Consider the following 22,379-nt stretch of genomic DNA (forward strand, 5'->3'; position numbering starts at 1 on the left):
GGGAAGGCTGGTGTAGACAATAGTGACTTAGATGGACCAATTGTTCAGCTTGGTATAAGGGAACTTCCTTCCTATTGGTGCAATTCAACACTGCACTCTTCGTGGTTCCATCTCCACAATCAATGCGGTTTGCTACATAGAACAATCTGTCCTCCATGCACTGTTATAGGGGTTCTTGTGACACCCCCCCCCCCCGAGCCAATTTTAGGGGGTGGTGAATTCCCCATTGCACAAGCAGAAGCCTTTGTGCTGGGCTTCTGCTGATGGGCTTGTTAAGTGAATCCTGCCCTATATGTTTTCCCCAAACTCCTATGCAGTGGCCAACTCATTGTGTCTATGATCTCAGCTCAGCTAGTAAATGTTCAACTGTCCTAAGTTATCTGATGACAAAATGCTTTAATGTTGCATCTGTATTATTGCTGGTTTCCTGCAGCAAAGCCTGAATAAAGTTCAAGAAGTTGCAAGAGCTAAAACATTTATGCTGTGCCTCTTGGTAATAACTTTACTGTAATTTTGTGAAGATCTGCTACCCAAAATCTTAATTCATTATTGCAACCCATATGAAACACAGAGAATCAACATTTTCTTTTCTTAGTTGCACAGTGTGAAGGATTCATTGTTCTAGTTTAATTTGTTTCATGTGGTGCTTCTGAGCACATTCCATACAGAGCTGTTATTGAATTTCTCTGACTGTCATTATATATCCATACAACCTTTAGAAACCCTCATTCTCAGTTTCCCAGTTTTATAATATGCTTCACATTTTAAGGATTGACGTAATTAGCTTCTTCTTCTTAGCTAAACATGTCCAGGGTCGAAGGATTGCTTGAACAATATAGTATGAAGCTTTCATTTATTTAATGATGATACCATCTTTTCTCAGCCTAATATACCGCTTTCTGCAATTTTGTCTCTGAAGTTGGATATTTGTCTCACTGCCTCCTGTATTCTTTGCACAACATACCCACCCCACTGCCCTAAATAACTGCAAACCCTTTTGGATTGCAGAAGAAATAAGAATAGGCTATTCTCGTTTCTGTAATGTTACCTTGTGGTATTTTAAGTATTGAATTGATTTGGGAATAATTTGATTGGACACTGCTTCACCTTCTGATCACATTATGTCCTCCTGTAAGAAGAGAAACATTAGCTAATGGGAATATATTTGAATGGAGCTCATTGCTGAATCTTTCCTTGCTTTCAACTGAACCTATTTTTTTACTTAGGGTATAAGCACTGAATATGGGGGGGGGGGCTTTTGTAATTTAGCTCTAACTGAGAATATTGTAGCCCCACACTGCTGTGTTTGTTACACACGTTTTGCATTATTTGTGAGATGCAAAATTCACCTGTAAGCGCCCTATCAGCTCTTACCAGCGGCATAGAGTTAAAAGAGTTTCCCATAGAGGTAGTGTTACACGCGCCATGTTTGATGAATCTGGGGAACATGAGACTGAGTAGAGGCTATAGCTCTGTGTTACATGGACTTATCACTCCTACTGGCCTTGCCCCCCTTTTCTACCTGACCTCCACATATTGGCAGCTCCAACTTCACAGGGGACTGTGTGATCAATAACCTCCCCGCCCCCCGCAGCAGCATATGGGTAGAGTCCATGCATTGGGGCAATAACGTTTCGCATCTAAACCTGCAACCAGGATTTGGATTACAGAGAGGGACGAGCTTGTTGCGTTCATCTCAATCACATCCCCAGCAGAGAAATGGGACGCGGTGCCTGATCTCAAGCTGAGACTGGCACGAGCCTGCAAGAACTGTCTGCAGAGGGGTTACATCTTGAACGTTACAAGTGGGACCTGCCGCAGATTGCTGCAGTTTCCTCACCACCTAGCAGAAGTCTGGAGTCTGTTTAGCCTGGAGAAGAGGAGGTTAAGGGGTGATATGATAGCCATGTTCAAATATATAAAAGGATGTCACATGGAGGAGGGAGAAAGGTTGTTTTCTGCTGCTCCAGAGAGGCGGACACGGAGCAATGGATCCAAACTACAAGAAAGAAGATTCCACCTAAACATTAGGAAGAACTTCCTGACAGTAAGAGCTGTTCGACAGTGGAATTTGCTGCCAAGGAGTGTGGTGGAGTCTCCTTCTTTGGAGGTCTTTAAGCAGAGGCTTGACAACCATATGTCAGGAGTGCTCTGATGGTGTTTCCTGCTTGGCAGGGGGTTGGACTCGATGGCCCTTGTGGTCTCTTCCAACTCTATGATTCTATGATTCTAGTCTCTTTTTTTCAGGGAACCAACAAGCCAATTAGGCCCCCCACCCACCCAGGAAGATGGAAGGCACTCAAGCAAAGTGTCTGCTTTCCCCACCCTTTTTTATTTTCCAGCACAATCAATTTTCCAAGGCTGCCAAGCAGGCACATGCTCCATTGGGCTGTATTTGCCTTGTTAGGTTTCGTTTTTTAAAAAAGAAAACAACCAAAACCATTCCGCAGCCTGCGTATGTTGTGTGTATTTATGATACTTTTCTATGCAAAATTGTACAAAGAGCAGAATAAACCCAAATAAATAACATAATTCCGTAGCTGTTTTAATTTAAGAGCTATTCTTTTCCACAACGTATGGTATAGCTATGTTACCCACACAGCTATTTAAAATGACCCTGTCACATGTGAAAACAAATTAGATTGTTGCTGTTAATGAGCTTTTCAATTTACTTATTCAGTGGTTCAGATAAGTAGATTTAAGAGGTAATGATCCTGTTTAGTACCAAAGCTTAGCTGTCAGATTCTAGTAGTTGAGGGACATCTCCAGGGATAAGTGTTGACATAGATCTTGATGGGATAATAGGAATCATAGCGAATGCATGATAAAAGGAGTAGCGAAAGCAGCAAGGAAACGGTGGATTAAAGGAGTGTTCTTTGTTAAATTTGACATCTCTCCCAGTGTTTCATTTGTTAAGCCATGATCTGAATGTTAATTGACAAGAGAACAAAATGCTACCACATAGCACACAGCTTCCTATCTTTCTCGTATATTTTTATTTTCGTTTTCATACAAATTATAAATATTCATACGCCTTGTGCAAAATGTTGAAATCTAAGTTTGTTAAAGAATCCTGAAATATTATTGTCTGCAACGTCTAGGGCTTGTCCACACAGGAGTTTAATGAGGATGTAAATCTGCTGTGTGTCATTCTTGTGAGTGGCATCCACACAACATCCTTTCCACCTATTGCCACATTCCCTGATTCCCTGCTCTAGTTATCTCCCGCTTAGACTACTGCAATGCGCTCTACTTGGGGCTACCTTTGAAGGTGACCCAGAAACTACAACTAATCCAGAATGCGGCAGCTAGACTGGTGACTGGGATGGCCATCTGGACCACATAACTCCGGTCTTGAAAGACCTACACTGGCTCCCAGTACGTTTCCGAGCACAATTCAAAGTGTTGGTGTTGACCTTTAAAGCCCTAAACGGCCTTGGCCCAGTATACCTGAAGGAGCGTCTCCACCCCCATCGTTCTGCCCGGACACTGAGGTCCAGCGCTGAGGGCCTTCTGGCGGTTCCCTCATTGCGAGAAGCAAAGCTACAGGGAACCAGGCAGAGGGCCTTCTCAGTAGTGGCATTGCCCTGTGGAACGCCCTCCCATCAGATGTCAAAGAGATAAACAACTACCTGACATTCAGAAGACATCTCAAGGCAGCCCTGTTCAGGGAAGTTTTTAATGTGTGACATCTTAGTGTATTTTTGGTCTTTGTGGAAGCCGCCCAGAGTGGCTGGGGAAACCCAGCCAGATGGGCGGGGTACAAATAATAAATTATTATTATTATTTTTATTATTCCATTTGCTCCTCACCTGAGCTCAACCTAGCCATTTCGCTTCCATCCGCCCAAAGGAAAGGATGCAGCGTGACTATTTCACAAGCGAAGTCATGTTTGTGATCCATTTCTAAAAAATTTAAACTGCTGTTTTGCACGAAAATGCTGTGTTGAAAATGAAAATGAACTTGCAGTTCAGGAAGAATCAACAGCTCCAGGAGGTGGGAAAGGAAAAGGAAAACTTACTTTCTTCGCCAAGCTGAAAGTGGCTTTCTGGTATGGGGGCAGGATCTGGAGATTGAAGGCCCCGATTTCACCTCCTGCCTGGCTGTTCTTTGCCTCTGCTGTGTATATAAGGCTGCTTGGCTGGTAAATGAAAAATTCGTTGAGATTTTGAAAAACGTTGAGATAGATTTCGGAGTTACTGATTAAAACACATACAGAAAAATTGAAGCACATATGTATCAGTGCTCTAGTGTAAACATAGGAATAGTAGGTGGTTCTGGTTTAATCAGCTGGAAAGTCTAAGGAATTCAAAATATACCTAACTTTACTTTCTCCTTTATTCTTAAATATGTGTTTCTCCAAAACTTGCATGTCTGCATGCCATTGTGATTATTGGTATGTTCTAAACAGATTTTATGTATGTGTTTAACTTTAATTTTATTAATGTTTAATAGTATTTAATGATTGATTCTTCTATGTTATTTATGTTTTTAATCTGTAAGCTGCCTTGTGTCCCTTCAGGGGGAAAGGCTATGGCTTTCTCCCTGAAGCTTTCCCCCTGGAGCTATGGCTAATACTACTACTACTGCTAGTAATGGTACTACTAGTAGTACTACTACTGCAAGTAGTAGTAGTAGAAGAAGAGTTTGGATTTGATATCCCGCCTTTCACTCCCTTTAAGGAGTCTCAAAGCGGCTAACATTCTCCTTTCCCTTCCTCCCCCACAACAAACACTCTGTGAGGTGAGTGGGGCTGAGAAGTGTGACTGGCCCAAGGTCACCCAGCAGCTGCATGTGGAGGAGCGGACACGAACCCGGTTCCCCAGATTAGGAGTCTACCGCTCTAAACCACTACACCACACTGGCTGTAGTAGTAATAATGATTCTACATAAATAGAAACCAATCCACTAATAAAAATAAAGTGTCCTTTGCATAGTGAAGTACGTAGAATTAATCCCTAATTTATAACTTTTACTATGTGCATGTGTTGTGTGATATAACTATTAAATGTTTATTTACCAAAAAAAGAGCTGTGCTTCTGAAAATAAATTTGTTAAATGTAATCCTAAGAAATACCTTAAAACCCAATGGCCCGTCCGTCCACATTCCACAGAGAAATAACTAAAATTGGGCAACCCTTCATAATCCTATCATGTACTAGGTAGATCTGTGCTTTCTCTGAATCTGATTTTTGCTGTTCTTTAATAGCTATAACCTGGTGATTATAGCCATCACCTAATCACCCAGAAAAGCAAGGATTTTTATCACAGTAAATGTGATAAATATGAACATATATGTACAGTAGAATACCATCTTCTTTCTGCCGAGCGCTTGTTAAAACACTCTTTTCTATTCTAATATAAAACTTTATGGCGTGGGTAGGCAAACTAAGGCCTGGGAGCCAGATCCGGCCCAATCGCCTTTTCAATCTGGCCCGTGACGGTCCGGGAATCAGCGTGTATTTACATGAGTAGAATGTGTCCTTTTATTTAATATGTATCTCTGGGTTATTTTGGGGGCCTGCCTGGTGTTTTTACATGAGTAGAATGTGTGCTTTTATTTAAAATGCATCTCTGGGTTATTTGTGGGGCATAGGAATTCGCTCATTCCCCCCCCCCTCCAAAAAATATTGTCTGGCCCCCCATAAGGTCTGCGGGACAGTGGACTGGCCCCCTGCTGAAAAAGTTTGCTGACCCCTGCCTTATGAGATTTTTTATGGGGGTCTCAAATTGCTTCCTCATACAAATAATAAAATAGTAGCATTCATCCCTAGTAATAATAAATAATTTAGGACAAATGCAAGAAACTAAAAATATTAGTCACCGTAGCTTTTTGACATATGGATGGATTCAGAATTTGAGAATATAGTTGGCAGTAGGTCTGTGAAGCGGATTCAGCCAAAGTCCAGCTCCTGGACTGAATCATTCTTATCTGGGGGAATCCAGGCATTGCCCGAGTTGGATTAAAATAGCCATGGATTGCTGTGAGTCTGGTGGTCCAGAGCAATTTGAAACTGTCAGGGTTGGCCGTCAAGCAAAACCAAGGTCAAGCAGGAAGAAGAAGCAGTGAAAAGGCCTAGGATAGGAGAAGGGAACTTCCTAACTGGCTGCATTTTCCTGGGAGAAGGTGGGTGGCTTTGGGTTCTGGGGTTTGAGGTGGTTCTTTCATAGCAATTTTCTCACCCAACCCCTCCTTCCAGCATCATTTGTAGCTTATTGTTGTTTAGTCATGTCCGACTCTCTGTGACCCCATGGACCAGAGCACGCCAGGGACTCCTGTCTTCCACTGCCTCCCGCAGTTTGGTCAAACTCATGCTGGTAGCTTCGAGAACACTGTCCCACCATCTCGTCCTCTGTCGTCCCCTTCTCCTTGTGCCCACCATCTTTCCCAACATTAGGGTCTTTTCCAGGGAGTCTTCTCTTCTCATGAGGTGGCCAAGTATTGGAGTCTCAGCTTCAGGATTTGTAGCTATCACCCATCTATTTCAGTCTGCTTAGTCATCACAAGTTGCTTGAGACAGTCTTTCTTTCTTAACTATATAATGCAAGCAGGCTTCCTCAACCTCAGCCCTACAGATGTTTTGAGACTACAATTTGCACCATCCTTGACAACTGGTCCTGCTAGCTAGGGATCATGGGAGTTGTAGGCCAAAAACATCTGGAGGGCCAAGGTTGAGGAAGCCTGGATTATAGAATAGGAGGAGGAGGATGCAAGGAGAAATATAGTTTGCCCATATTTTCAGCCTCATAGTCACAACAGAACTGAATTTCAAAACCAACACCCAACTTGCTGGTTCCTGCTACCAAAGAAAGTGATCTCTCTTCAGAACAATACATTTTTAAAAAAATCATAGTACAGTAAGCTATTAAGATTTCACTGTTGAATTGTTTTTTTCCAGGTTTATGCTCGAATGTCAGAAGTTTTGGGAATAACAGATGACAACCAAGTTCTAGAAACATTTATGGCAAAAATGTGAGTTTGAAATACCTTCTCTTGTGGTTTTTGTCTTGCCCCCTAATATAAACATTAATGCAAATGCTGCTAATAGTTAATGCCTTAATTTAAAAATTTTGAGATGTGACATATGAATGCAATTAATGTGGCTTTTTACTGTCGCCACCACCCTTTTTTCTGTTAAGACTCTCCTCCTGGAAGAGAGGGGAGTGGTTGTGGGCGGGAGCCGAGCTCCGCCTCTAGCAGGGGGCGTTAGCCCCCTGCCTCCCACTCACCTGGCTGGCGCCCACGCCCATCGGCAGGCACCCAACCAGGTGCCTCCGAGGGGGCGTGTACAGCAGCCTAAATGCTGCGGCGCCAGCCCCTCCTCAGCCTCACTCTTTGTCGTCTGGTCACCAGGAAACTCTTAAATCGGGCAATAGCCCGTTGGGTGCACTTTATGAATGGCCGAGTCATTTCTCATGACCGTATCTGGATTGGCGACCAGGCCTTGTATCGGAATGACGGGGTTCATCTCTCAGACCAGGGGAATGACATTTGGTTAGATAGCGTCAGCAGCAGCATTAGGGATTGGTTACAGCTCTGAGGGTATTGGCGGCAAGCCTTTTTGGGCTCGGGTGGCGGTTAGGCATTGGAATAATGTGTTGTGGTGTGTTGAAGGGCTAGGTGTGGCCATCGCCTATGCCTTCAATTTTTGGGTATTCCGTTAAAGGAATCTGGCGGTCGTGTATTCTGTCTGATGCCTGCTTGGCGGGAGGCCATGGCACGACCCTCGGTGACATCAGGGGAGAGCCTATAGTTGGATTAGCATCAACAGGCTCCACCTACTGGTGAATAAACCCCCCTTGTTTTAGACTCACCCCTCTCTGAGGGGGTGGAGTCAGCTGACGTAATCCAATGCCTAAGCCAATACCTTTTCACTTGCTGTAATCAATAAAGTTGTGGCCTTTTCTTGCCCATTAACCTTATATCACGTGTCCTTGTGTATTCATTCCACTTTGCGGGGATCGGGTCCTCGAACCACAATTATCAGTTAGCAACTGTCTTCTGTTGTTTTCACGTTTTGATTAAAGTCTGAAGGCAGCCTTGCTCAATTTGTATTTCCCTTTTTATGCTACATTATATAATACGTTGCATAATACACTGGGGAAACTATTCAGCAAATCTTGACTCTCTAGATAGTTGTTTGAAACAATGGTCCAAATTCTTCTCTGGAGAGAATAATAAGTGAGCCATGAGAAAGAAGGACAACCTTGTAACTGGGATGAAAAATCCAATTCTTGCCTTCATACCACCAACTAAGTTATTTTTAAGCAGGCTGGTGGCTGATGGTTCAGAGTAGAGCTCAATTTGAGTTTGAAGGCAAGAACAAAGTATAGATTGCTGCAAACTGGGATGAATACAGTTCTCTGGGAATAAGTCCCATGGAATTAATATTGTACATGTGTATGTCTGGTTAGAAGATACATTTGTAAAACTTTTTCTTTTTTTAATTCTAGTGTTACAAATCTTAAATACTGGGGGCGATGTGAGCCTGTGATTTCAAGAACTCTTCAGTTTCTAAATGACCTTTCAGTTGGATATCCTTTTAACTGTATATCATGAATCCTAACCACTGGGTAGTTTAGAAGATGGTAGAATGTGCACCATTTTCATATTTACTTTTTTACTTGTTGATACTCTTGGGAATAGTTGATACTGAAATAGTAATTAAGTATAGCCCTTTCTGTGAATAGTCCATTTTGAAAATGACATCTTGCTTATTTTGCACGTAATCTTCCTTTCAGATTAATCTAAAAGTTCTGTTTCCTGTCCAGTTTTATTGGTCAGTAAAGCTGTGATTTTGATATAAAACCAAAATAGGTTTATTGTCTCCTTCAATCCTGCTCCTGATGGCTTCCATGAAAGGGTAACAGCTATGGCAATTGGAATCGGGCAGTGATTGGTGAGATGGCCAGAATCCTCTGTGCTTGTTTCAGAGCCCGACGTTAATTGAATGCTCTTGAATGTTCAGCAGCTCACTGGTCCTGTGAGTTAGACTTCTTGGAGAGCACATGGTCTTTTACACTTCCTCCCATCATCAGCCCAGTGCCAACGTCTGCTGTGGAACTCAAGGTTAGGGTCAACTGAGCATTCAGCTGATTGTACTTCTAGTTTAATGAGCTGGTTAACATGATCTGGTGTGAATGTATGTTTGGGTATTTTATGTTTGCCTGTGTGTGTGTGTGTGTGTGTGTGTTTGTGTGTAAACGGAAGTGTCACTTGTATGTGACAAAGACGGAAGAGAAGAGGTTATTGTATTGCATTGCTAAAATGTTAAAAGGGTAAAAATGATTGTTTTTCCTCGATGATTTCTTTCAGTACCTTATTGTTCAATAAACTAAAGGTCAACACGAAATTCTACTTTAAATAGCTTTGTTAAGATATGAAGATAATCAGTCTTTAAGTAATAAAAGGTAATGAACTTCTTTCATTGGTGCTTCTGTTCCTAGTCTACGCAGAGAACTTTAAACTTCAAGCGGTTGCCGCAAAGCAGTTGTGGTGCAAGAACACTCTGTGTTCATCTCAGTCACCACCTTTCTCCTTGTCCTTTGCCATTGAGAGGTGAGGATGACCCCAGATTGGAGGAGGAGGAGCTGGTAGGCAGGAGGGGGGAAAGTAGTAGGGGTGAAGGTTGGGGAAAAAGATGGTGCAATGGGAAAAGCAATGGCGACAGTGACCCACCTTGGGTGGCACACTGTGTTGTGCTGGGCCCAGATCAATCTGACATCTTCAAAATAGTTGTGTGAATATCTGTTTTGCTCTCCTTCCTATTCCCCACCCCCCAATTGCATCTGCATGTTCTTCCAATCTGCCTTTCCACCTTTGTTTTCTTCTCCATTTCTTTTATAGCAGAAATTGCTTGTTTCTTCCACTCTCTGAAACAAACAAGCTTTAACAAATGCTTACTCCTTTACGGTGGACCCTCGAGTTACGTTGGGACACGGGTGGCACTGTGGGTTAAACCACAGAGCCTAGGACTTGCCGATCAGAAGGTCGGCGGTTCGAATCCCTGCGACGGGGTGAGCTCCTGTTGCTCGGTCCCTGCTCCTGCCAACCTAGCAGTTCGAAAACACGTCAAAGTGCAAGTAGATAAATAGGTACCGCTCCGGCGGGAAGGTAAACGGCGTTTCTGTGCTCTGCTCTGGTTCGCCAGAAGCAGCTTAACCTGGAAGCTGTACGCCGGCTCCCTCGGCCAATAAAGCGAGATGAGTGCAGCAACCCCAGAGTCGGTCACGACTGGACCTAATGGTCAGGGGTCCCTTTACCTTTACTCAAGTTACGTACCGCTCTGGATACATAACTTTCAGGTTGCAAATGCGGCAAACCCGGAGTGTATAATTCCGGTTTTCGCCCCGCATGCGCAGTAGCGCTCTGTAGTGCCGTGTTCGTGCGCAGAAGCAGCGCCTTGAGTTATGAACTTTTCAGGTTAAATATGGACCCCCGGCACGAATTTAATTCGTATCCGGAGGGTCCACTGTATATGCTGCTTTAAGATCTGCAAGTTAACCTTTCTTCCACAAGAAAATAGGCCTGTGAGTGCTCAGAGAAAGAACCTTGCCTGCTATGCGCTAATACTAATTCATAATAGATGTCAAGTCCAAAAGGTTCTGTACTACTGAGCTTTTAATGGTTTTTCACCTGTGCAGTTCACATCTGCTCATTGCCAATATTATACTCAGATTAGATTGCAGAATGGTCCTGCTTCTGATACTTATATCTTAGTATTTTGGTTCTGGTTTTCTTTTGATTAAGTGGAGATTCAGATTTTTTAAAAAAAATATATATGCTTGTTTCAGTTTTGTTCTTGCTATCATTTTTTTAAACTGTCTTTAATTTATAATATACAGTGGTACCTTGGGTTACATACGCTTCAGGTTACATACGCTTCAGGTTACACACTCCGCTAACCCAGAAATAGTGCTTCAGGTTAAGAACTTTGCTTCAGGATAAGAACAGAAATTGGGATCCAGCGGCACAGTGGCAGCAGGAGGCCCCATTAGCTAAAGTGGTGCTTCAGGTTAAGAACAGACCTCCAGAACGAATTAAGTACTTAACCTGAGGTACCACTGTAATTTAAAAGATACATAAAATGTATGAATCTTTTTTTAAAAGAAGAAATGAATTGCATTGTTGCAACTGGGCTTCAGGTAAATATCAAAACAGTTAAATATCTCCTGTGTTTAAGAATCCTTGGCCTTTGGATATGTTTTTTTTCATCTCTTTATCTGATTCAGTGGCATATAGCAGCATTGGACAATAAACTGGGGAGGCATCATAGTTCAGTGGGTAAAGCACATGCTTTTGATAAAGAGGGTTTTAGGTTCAAACCTGGTTCCTTCTTTCAACCAGACTGGAAAGAACCTCTAAGGCAGTACTGGGCTAGGTGTCCAATGGCATGGCTTGGTATATGTTCCCCTTGTTGCTTATACAGTGGTACCTTGGTTCTCGAACGGCTTAGTTGTCGAACAAATGGCTCCCGAACGGTGCAAACTCAGAAGTAAGTGTTCCGGTAGGCGAACGTTTTTTGGAAACAGAACATCCGATACTGCTTCCGATTGAGTGCAGAAAGCTCTTGCAGCCAATCGGAAGCCACGCCTTGGTTTTCAAATGGTTTCAGGAGTCGAACGTACTCCTGGAATGGATTCGGTTCGAGAACCAAGGTACCACTGTATCTGTTATTAAAAAATCTCATAGAAATTGATGCACTTTTTCATTCCAAACCAGGGTCCAATAATACTCAGTGTTCTACTCTTCTTTTCCCCTGATATTATTATTCCCCAAACGAACTTTGTAAAACGCTCTTGCTTGGTAGGTAATTTTGCTATATCGATGAATGGGGGTACACGATGAAAAGAGCATATAAAATCAGCATTAACTTTGCTAGTTAACTTTTTTTTTAATTGGCAACATTGAAATAAACAACGTTTTGAATAAATAAACTTCATTAAATGTAATTTGACTCGAACTTCTGTGATTTGTTTCTTTTTCCAGTTAAAATGAATGTAGCATGATAGAGCTAACCTAAATGCTGTTTCACTTTATTCTTATGTGTTAGTATTAGTTAAGTTTAAAATTGTGTTCTTTGGCAAATGAAAAAAGAATTCAGAAGTATTAAGACACCCACTTTTGTGCTGGAATTTAATATGCAACTTTTTATTGGAAAATAATCGTCCTTGTCTGGCAAAATCCACCATGCAATATTTCTGTTAGTAGGCATAATGTAATAAAGGCAGGGAGGGCTATTTATCACAACAAATTTTGAGGATTTCAGGATTCTTTTTATTATTTTAATATATTTCTTTGGTATTAAATCAGAAAAATGATAAATTACACCTGTCGAAGCTGTTTTTCCTTTTTGTTGGAAAATGATGTACAACCCAATTTTGCTGGTCATTTTGGCTTTTAACGATACATACATTTTTTCCTCTTTTAAATCTATTGGCTCAGCTTTTAAAGAACAATACTGAAGTACTTCTTATTTCTTACATATGAAGTGTTTATAAATACTTCCTGGTATTGCAAACTTTAACCTTTTAACAATGCATTAGTTTGTCAGAGCAACTCAGTGGCTGTGATGTTCAAGCTCACTTCAGACAAGCCCTTCTCATTCTGATAAGGATTAAGTCACTGTGGTTGGTTGAGGATTAGGCTTTCATTATATATAACTTTGTTGAGAAGCATCATGTTTTTTAGAGACCACATCCAGGGGGCCCATTTTCAGTACACAGGGTACATTAAATTGTGATTAATTTGAAAGGCTAAAAAATAATTAGTTTAATTTAAATGCCTGCCCATTGCTTAATTCATTCATATGCATATAATTTTCATTCAGAATCAAGCGCTACATGTTCCTTGAAATTGGTACTTATCTTTTATTATGCATAAGGGTTATTTATTTCTTCAGAGATTCTATAACAGTTTTTAAAAAAAAATCACAATTTTAGAAAGGATTAGACAAAAGAGCAAAAATATATATAGGGAGTATTTTAAGCAACAAGAGGCAACAAATGATTTGTGTTGCTGTCTTGTTTTGCATTATTTTAACAATTATTCCAGGCTTGCATATTTAGAAATATATTAGCCCAATTTGATTTTAAGGCTCAGTTATTTGAATTATAAATCATTATGTCCCTTCTAGCTGATCAGTCACGGAATAGCTTTGAATTCATTTACATAATGGAATGTGTTAGTGTTTCCTTTCTGTCAGTGTAGTCATGGTACTCCCTCATGCATCCTCGGTTGTTTTCTCATAATTAACTTTAACACACACACACACACACTCATGCACTCATGGTTATTTTGTGAAGGCACTGACCACAAAGTGTCTTTCAGGTATCTGATTGTTCTTCTTCCTACTTACACTGTGATTGCAGGTATTAAAGTCTTTCTTTTGGTTTCAAAGAAAACCCCTGCAAAAAGACTTCACAACATAAAACAGTCACTTGAAGTAATCAAGCAAGTTACCTAAAAGTCTCTACATGTAACTGTTAAAACATAGCCTAGGAAGTGGATTATTTAAAATGTTCGTCTTCAGCTGATGAATCTACTGTTTGTTTGTATCTAGATCTAAGCTGGCTTAGAATAATAGAATCATAGAGTTGGAATAGACTTGGTTGCAGAAGCATTGCAGTAAACTATCATTGGGCAATAGAGAAAGAAGGAAAAATCTGGACAAATGTAGTAAAGATAAAAATTACTGCCAAGTCCATTGATGCAAGTGTATTTAAACATGCTTGTTTCTATACTGGATTGTGATTAAAATATAGGCAACTCTCAGTTTACACTGGGGTTACATTCTAGGTATAGAGATTTTGGCCTAAAGCCAAAATTGTGTATAGTCAAAACACATTGGGTTCAATGGCAGGTGAGATTGCCACCTTTTATTATATGTTGTTGTTGTTTAGTCGTTTAGTCGTGTCCGACTCTTCGTGACCCTATGGACCAGAGCACACCAGGCACTCCTGTCTTCCACTGCCTCCCGCAGTTTGGTCAAACTCATGCTGGTAGCTTCGAGAAGACTGTCCAACCATCTCGTCCTCTGTCGTCCCCTTCTCCTTGTGCCCTCCATCTTTCCCAACATCAGGGTCTTTTCCAGGGAATCTTTTCTTCTCATGAGGTACCCAAAGTCTTGGAGCCTCAGCTTCAGGATCTGTCCTTCCAGTGAGCACTCAGGGCTGATTTCCATAAGAATGGAGAGGTTTGATCTTCTTGCAGTCCATGGGACTTTCAAGAGTCTCCTCCAGCACCATAATTCAAAAGCATCCATTCTTCGGTGATCTGCCTTCTTTATGGTCCAGCTTTATTATATATATATTGCCAAATGTGTTCCTGAATGTGAACAAGTTAAATGCACATAAGTTGCGAGTTACCTGTAGTCAAAAATTTAAGAGGTTACAGATAGGACCAAGATGTGGGTCCTAGGTCCATTAAATGCTGAAGACTGCTGATGTAAACTTTAGAGGCCATATCCAATTCTGTGGCTTCTTTGGCTCACTTGACTTCCACGTAGCCAATGGGGCTGCCTTTTCCTTTCCTATCATTTCCACCTACCTGCACACCCTCAAAATTAACTCCAGAGGGCTGGAGCATGCTCCAAAACAGTTTTTTGGGTGATGCACAGGGGGGAGGAGAAAAAACAGAAGTCCTGTTGCAGTAGTGGAGGTACGCGTGCCAAGAGTTCTGACTTTTAAAATGTTAGGATTAAAGAAAACAAATTTTTAAATAGAGACCCCAATTTGAATAACTTCCAGGTTGCTTATATAATTTAAACTCTTTTCCTATACCCTCTCTTTAGTACAGCGGTACCTCGGGTTAGGGATGCGGGTGGCGCTGTGGGTAAAACCTCAGCGCCTAGGACTTGCCGATCGTATGGTCGGCGGTTCGAATCCCCGTGGCGGGGTGCGCTCCCGTCGTTCGGTCCCAGCTCCTGCCCAACTAGCAGTTTGAAAGCACGTCAAAGTGCAAGTAGATAAATAGGTACCGCTTTATAACGGGAAGGTAAACGGCGTTTCCGTGTGCTGCTCTGGTGCCGGTTCACCGGAGCAGCTTCGTCACTATGGCCACGTGACCCGGAAGTGTCTGCGGACAGCGCTGGCCCCCGGCCTCTAGAGTGAGATGAGCGCACAACCCTAGAGTCTGTCAAGACTGGCCCGTACGGGCAGGGGTACCTTTACCTTTACCTAACTCGGGTTAAGTACTTAATTCGTTCTGGAGGTCCGTTCTTAACCTGAAACTGTTCTTAACCTGAAGCACCACTTTAGCAAATGGGGCCTCCCGCTGCTGCCGCGCCACCGGAGCACGATTTCTGTTCTCATCCTGAAGCAAAGTTCTTAACCTGAGGTACTATTTCTGGGTTAGCGGAGTCTGTAACCTGAAGCGTATGTAACCTGAAGTGTATGTAACGCGAGGTACCACTGTACTTTCAGCCAATAAGATAGATATGTGTACACTAGTTTCATAGCTATATAAAGTTCTTTAACTATATTTGACTGTGAATGCAAGGTGTTGGGAGGAAAGGGTAATGCCGTATTTTTCCGTGTATAAGAAGACCTCGATTTTTGGAGCCCCAAATTAAGAAATAATTAATTGCAACATTCCGTGTATAAGACAACCCCCAACTTTAAACTTATAAATTTGGGGGGGGGGATATAGTCTTATACACGGAAAAATACAGTATTTTCAAACTTTTGACGATTTTGCTGTGTTGAATATTCAGTGCCACACTATATCTAACTGATGCAGAGACACAGTGGTGCCTTGGTTCTCGAACTTAATCCGTTCCGGGAGTCCATTCAACTCCTGAAACCATTTGGAAACCAAGGTTTGGCTTCCGATTGGCTGCAAGAGCTTTCTGCACTCAATCGGAAGCCATATCGGATGTTCGGTTTCCAAAAACCGTTCGTCTACCAGAACACTTACTTCTGAGTTTGCGCCGTTTGGGAGCCGATTTGTTCGACAACTAAGCCATTCAAGAACCAAGGTACCACTTCAGTTGTTTCTTTCCTTATACAGCCTCCGTCAACCTGCTGCCCTTGAGATGTTTTGACCTACAAATGCATTATCCTTGACCTATAGTCATGCTGGCTGAGACTATGGGAGTTGGAATGTGGAGGGCACCAGATTGGAGAAGGTTGTCCTAGAGTAAAAGAATGATACAGGATAATGTCAGTATTTATTTGTGGCTCCTACCCTTCCTGTCTTGACCATTTTAAACAGAGAAAATATTTTAATCAGAACTGTGATAGATGAGATGTTGAACTCAAAACCTTGATCCATATGTAGCAGCAAGTTGCGTGCCAGTTCTAATGCATGAGAAAATCCCACCCTCTTCCCCAATATACACACCACAGAGGACCAGCACTGTCTGTTCTGACAGAGCTGCTCACTGTGACGTTAAGAGAGAGTGCTGGAGGTAAATAGTTAAACAGGTTGCCCAGTCAGGATCTAGGGGGGTGGAGTCAGTGGGACTATAAAACCAGTTCTGGGAGGAGTTCGTTGGGAGTTGTTGGTGGGTAGTTGGTTGGATTTGGTGGGTTGGCTGGTTGGGAAAGGCAGCTGGTAATAGAGAGACAGTTAGGGCCGTGGGTTCTTGAGTGTGGGGAGGTACAAGAGATAGAGAGAGGAAAATAAGACTAAGAAAGTAAAGAGCAACAACGTTTGGAAGTTTTGTTTGTGTCTGAAATAAAATACACTCTTCTTTATTAATTGAGATCTTACTGAGACTGAAGTGATTTTACCAGGGAGGACCTGGTTGGTGGCAGCCGATTAGTGGTGTATGGGTCAATAGTCCATGAGACAACCAGGGGCTCCATACGAACGCCACACTCACCTGTTGAGGATTGGTGACAAGGTCTACCTTAATTTGTCACCCCATTCTCCCATCTGCTGTGAGAGACGACTGCTGTAAAAGATGAAAGAATTGGCCTTGGGATGTCCTGACAAGTATCATACATTTCCTACTTGTCTTCTAAAAAAATTAAGAACACTATGACTGTTGATAGTTTTAACAATTTCCCCGCTCTTCTGCTTAGTAATATTATGTATTAATTATTACTTTCTTTGCATTTTTTTTAAAATAAAAAGCCTAATTTTTGAAATCTGTATGTTCTAATACTCTGTAAAGCTACCGATATGGGGTCTCTGAAGACCATAAGCATTAAAAAGTTAGGTTTTGTGTTATCAGCATATGAATTGCATACTGTTGTTTCCCTTAATTTCAAACACTTATATTCTCCTTAAAAAGCTTGTGAAAATAGATGCTGTGAAGTTCATGCTGCAGAATCATACGGTAGGTCTCTCGAATTAGCTTCAATATTTTAAAAGTTGTTAACATAAAATAATGAATGGTGTTGACTGTTTTTAAATCTGTTCTTCATTTTTCCACCAGAGTAAACACTTTCCTTTCTTGGGGGTAAATGATAATTATGGTTTGAGTGACCTTAGATGCAGAACCAGATTCTATACTGCACTCACACGCCTTCTCATGGTAGATCTAGGTAAGAAATATTTCATTGTATTCCTTCACTCCCTTCCTGAAGTTAGAAACGTCTCCCAAATACATTGTCTATGGTCTAATAATCAGTTCCTGGCAATATTGATATTTGTTTTTAAATCAAAAGAACACTATGCCAGACATGTTATTAAAACATGTTATGACCACTTTGAGACCTAATCTGCCCACAGAAGGATTGTTTTCCTCATCATGTGCAAGAAAGGTGAAACTAAATTCAACATGGTTTTTCTGGTTGCATTAAGTCTGCATGACTGCTTGTGCCAGAATCAGGATGAAATTTGCTATAGAATGTACTAAAAATTCAGGTTCTTTGGATCCAGTTCATTTTATTTACCTATGGGCTTTCATTTCAAGGCTAATGTTTCTTATTAGGAAATAAGTCTTAGAAGAATTAATTTCTGAATAAGCATATTTTAGATTGGTCAGCTAAATTATAAGAGTGTGATCTTTGGACATGGGACCTATCCCTGTTTCACTGAAGAACCTACTTTCTCTTCTAGGATTCTATGCCAGGAGCAAAAAGACAGATTTGGAATGTACTTTCTTTTTATTTCCACTGGCTTTAGATTGTCCCAAAGATGATTCAGTATTTTAAGTTAATGCTACTTTCTTTCCAGACTTACAAGATTCCTCTGCAAAGTAAGAAGCTCCCTCGCCAGATTCAAACTAGAATAGGCAAAATACACCTGTAAACTATCTATACAGTCCTTAAAGTTATATTGCTATATCCTGGCACCTTGAAAATCCCGAATCTCATTGGGATTTTTTGAAAAAAAGTTTAAAATGCCATAGCATCTAGAGGAAGAAATAAACTGAAAGTGATCATTAACATCAGTGACTCAGATTATGTCTTAAAAATAGCTAGACTGAATAAAAATCACTATCTTGCTAATGCATCTCAGAAGATGGTGGATTACTCAGTTTCTGTTTGTGTGCAAAATGTGGACCCAACAAACCCCATAACACAGTGCTGTCTAAGCTGAGAAGAAACTCTTCTTCGCTACCACTAATTGTAGCCTTTTAAATGGGTTCAATTACCTGTTTGGTCCAACTAAGCACAAAAATTGCACCACTTTGCTATATTGTCTCCCATGCCTCAACAGCCTTCTGTAATCCATCCACCGAAGGAAGGTCTATTTAGGATTTGGAATGAGAGAACACTTAGCAGCTGTAGTAACTTCTTCAACTGGTCACCTATAGGCATAAGTAAAATTAATCTCCCAGAGCATTCTGTAAACCCATTGGAATTTTCAGTCTCCAAGTCTGACCCATCCTTTGGCCTGTGCATCTCATCTCTCTTCTGCCTCCCATCAGAGACTGTGTCATGAAAATGTACACCCTTTGTGATGTAATGATCTGATCATAAGGGTGACATCTACATCCCCCATCCCCAGGCTGCCTGTTTCCATGACAGCGTAATACAACAAATCCAACATAGTATCTGTCACACATGTCAGTAACAATGACTTGATGTAGCTGAGTGTGTTATGAGGGACATGTATTTTTGAGCCACAGCCTATGAGGTGGCCTCAGGATGAGATACCTGGATACACCTCATGAGGCATGGGGCTTCAGCAGATCAAAAAGCCTTGGATCTCATTATAAGGTAAAGGTAAAGGGGTTGTGGCGCTCATCTCACTTTATTGGCCGAGGGAGCCGGCGTATAACTTCTGGGTCATGTAGCCAGCATGACTAAGCCGCTTCTGGCAAACCAGAGCAGCGCACGGAAATGCCATTTACCTTCTCGCCGGAGGTAGACCTATTTATCTACTTGCACTTTGACGTGCTTTTGAACTCCTAGGTTGGCAGGAGCAGGGACTGAGCAACGGGAGCTGATCCTGTGGCGGGGATTTGAACTGTCGACCTTCTGATCAACAAGTCCTAGGCTCTGTGGTTTAACCCACAGCGCCACCCGTGTACACACATTCAAATTTGATTGTGCAGAATGTATCCAAAGGGATGTATATTCTTTCAAATAAGTGTGATCCTGTTTCATCAAATTCCATCCCATGTTTGCTCAAGTGGAGTAGTCCAGAGAGTCCTTGGGGGAATTCTGAAAGTGATGAGGAGAGGGATGCGTGCTAAAGCCGGTATATAGAAATCGAAAAGAAATAAGAAGAAGACAGATAATTAGAATATATAGACATCAGCAGTGTCAAGTGGGAGAATTAACATGTTAACTGGAATAATAGGCAGCTATAGTTCTTGATATGATATCAAAATGCCCTATGAGTTTTGTGTTTCCATTTCTTGCATAACAGTGGAAAATCAGTACTCAAGAGTACAATGCAACACAGTATGAGGGAAGCTGGATTTAACTACAGATTAAATAATATTGGCTGGGCAAAACCCTGCTCTGAAGCCTTGGTGTGGTGTTGCCATTCGCAGCAGGCAGTGCAGGAAATAATAGATTCAGGATTCAGACCTGGGGCGGATTGAGTGCCAGTTTGGGCCCCCAATCAGATTTGTGTGTGCATGCGTATAGCCCTACACACAGGCTTACCCTATCTGAACAACTGAGTAACTAACACTAGTAGGGTCCTATGAGTGTCAGTCATCCCAAGGGCCCTGCTCTGGAGTGGTCTCCTAGACTACATCTTACAGTTAAGACGTGAAGCTGTGAAGAAATGTGGATTAAACATTAAAAGCTGTAACATTAAAAGCCCTGAGCAGATTGGGCCCAGGATACTTGAGTAACCACCTGCACTCATGCCAACCTGTCCATTTACTGAAATCAGTGTTGGAAGACTTACTTAGGTGTCCACCTGTGAAGATAATTAGGTTGGTGGGCACCCTTAACAGAGCCTTTTCATTGACTCGGCAACAATGGAACTCCATCGCTTTGTAGGCTTGGCAGGCCTTTTGAAGACCTATCGCTTTTCAGCGGCCTTTAGCAAGTTTTGTATATTAGGAGTCCTTGTTGTAGGCCTCCTGGACTTCATTGTTCTTTTCCTGGCATTTAACCCTTGCCTTTCTTCCTTTTTTCCATAGGTGAAGATGAAGATGAATTTGAAAACTTCATGCTTCCCCTGACAGTTTCATTTGAAACTTTAGCTCAGATATTTAACAATAGTTTTAAACAAGAGGAAGCCAAGGTAAGTTGTTTTGAAGTGGGAAATCTTATTTCTCATAAACCAATAGGGAGATCGCAGGGTAGAGAGATGTGTGGGGAGACATCATCCAGCCAAAAAAAAAAAAAAAATCACACTAAGGCCCATTGACTTAAATTGATGGAAATTAAGTGTGAAAGTAATTCTGCCCTTAAAAACAGAAAGATTCAATTTGGCTGGTTGCCTTTTTCTCAGCTCTGCTTTAATTTATGTGATGTTTCCCTTTGAAGGTCCATATGTGAACTCTTCATTTTTAAGCCTCTGGGGATATGAATCTACTCTCCCCTACATGAAGGGGCAAGGCATGAGATTTGTTTCCAGAGGAAGATGAAACAGAGACTGGCATAATGAGCAAACAAGTTGGAAGATTAGGTAGAAGTAGAATTGGTTCTCCGCTCGTTCCTCTTTTTTGATACCTCCCTGCCCCATCCCTGCATGCAAGGTGCCCTACTTCCTTATCTGGATCAATCCCCATGTGGGGCTGAGCTTATTCCTAGGCTCTGAGGAATGCTGAAGTAGAAGAACAAAAGGCCTTGATAATCCTAAACTAGGAGAAGCAAAATTGCACCGTTGCGTTGAATTTTCCCTGAGAATTTTGCATTACTGGTGAAACTAGGCTGTTTGTGGAGTTTCCATTAAAAACCTACAAACCCCACACCTAGTTCCCTTGTCTTTCCCTATGTCATTTCATAAGGGAAGTGTGTGATATGATGTCATTATATTGCGTGCTTGCCTCCCTTGCCATCCTCCCCTGAGTGGCAGTGATGAAAACATGACGCCATCTCACACTTTCCCTTTAATCAGTGGGAGATAGGAAGTAGATATAGGGTTGCTGTTTTAGTGACAGCCTTATGATCAGCATTACATTTAGCTCCACTCTCTGTTTTTCAGTGGGTGATGCACAACATTAGTCATACACAGTGGACTGAATGAAACCAGTGGACTTAAGTTCATTGATATCAGTGACTCTGCTCTGAGCATGATTAATGTTGGACTCTGCTCTGAGCATGATTAATGTTGGATTTCACCCTGACTGTTCAATAACTTATACTTCTGGAATTTTGGCCTGTTGTTTATTAACTACTTTCATTTTTTGTGTGGATGAGCTTTTCTGTTTCTTTATGTATTTATTTATTAGGTGTGTGTAGACCTACAAAGGTATAGGAATAAACGGGATGGAAACACTGTATATTTAGAACATCTCTTCCAAACAAGAATTTAATATATAAATCAGGAGTTTATTAAATGGCTGGGCATATATGTATAAATAGGAACTGGTCTTGAAGTATTGCGTTCTTAAACCGAACAAAGTGATTAGGATAACTGATAGCTAAATAAGGTTTTTATGTGCCTGTGGGAGCCATATTAGGATTGATTTGACAAGTCAGTTCAGCTGTGGCAACAGTCATATTATCTAGCACAACATTATGTTTTATTAGTAAAATCCTTAAGTGTAGCAAGCTGTTTGTGTCAAAACAACAGTATATTTTAGAGGGTGGGGGGAGACTTGCTAAGTGGAACGAAGCACATTAGCATAGCATTACATTAAATAGATTGCCTTCTACTATTATGAACAAACAGTTAACCGTGCACTCTAGAGTGGCTATTTCAGCTACACTGTGTAATATTTGCAGAAGCTCTTATCAATAATTTTTCCTTAGCATTTTAAAATGTGGTGGGAAACTTCGTGGTGCCATTGCTGTTCTTCCCTCTCCTCGGCTCTTCCAGAAAACGCAAACAGATCTGGAGAACTGGATGC

At 41.5% G+C, this 22,379-nt stretch overlaps 1 protein-coding gene and 2 long non-coding RNA genes across 6 annotated transcripts in view; 2 read left to right on the top strand and 1 right to left on the bottom strand.

Moving 5' to 3' along the window:
• The window catches only part of LOC310673564, a 349,698-nt gene that overhangs the window by 147,918 nt on the left and 179,401 nt on the right, over positions 1-22,379 (bottom strand). The window lies entirely within an intron of this gene.
• RANBP17 (RAN binding protein 17) overlaps positions 1-22,379 on the top strand; it is a 200,268-nt gene that overhangs the window by 101,656 nt on the left and 76,233 nt on the right. For all 4 annotated transcript variants that reach the window (XM_083431935.1, XM_083431933.1, XM_083431934.1 and 1 more), the window contains exons 15-19: positions 6,900-6,973; positions 8,455-8,535; positions 17,222-17,285; positions 17,385-17,493; positions 20,502-20,605. In XM_083431935.1, the coding sequence (XP_083288061.1) occupies positions 6,900-6,973; positions 8,455-8,535; positions 17,222-17,285; positions 17,385-17,493; positions 20,502-20,605 (432 nt within the window). The remainder of the gene's footprint in view (positions 1-6,899; positions 6,974-8,454; positions 8,536-17,221; positions 17,286-17,384; positions 17,494-20,501; positions 20,606-22,379) is intronic.
• LOC310673584 lies at positions 7,356-7,923 on the top strand. The gene is made up of 2 exons (XR_014509138.1): positions 7,356-7,802; positions 7,840-7,923. It is a non-coding gene; the product is annotated as an uncharacterized lncRNA (long non-coding RNA).

This window comes from Podarcis tiliguerta, assembly GCF_965153285.1.
Source record: "Podarcis tiliguerta genome assembly, chromosome: 3".
Taxonomy (NCBI): domain Eukaryota; kingdom Metazoa; phylum Chordata; class Lepidosauria; order Squamata; family Lacertidae; genus Podarcis; species Podarcis tiliguerta.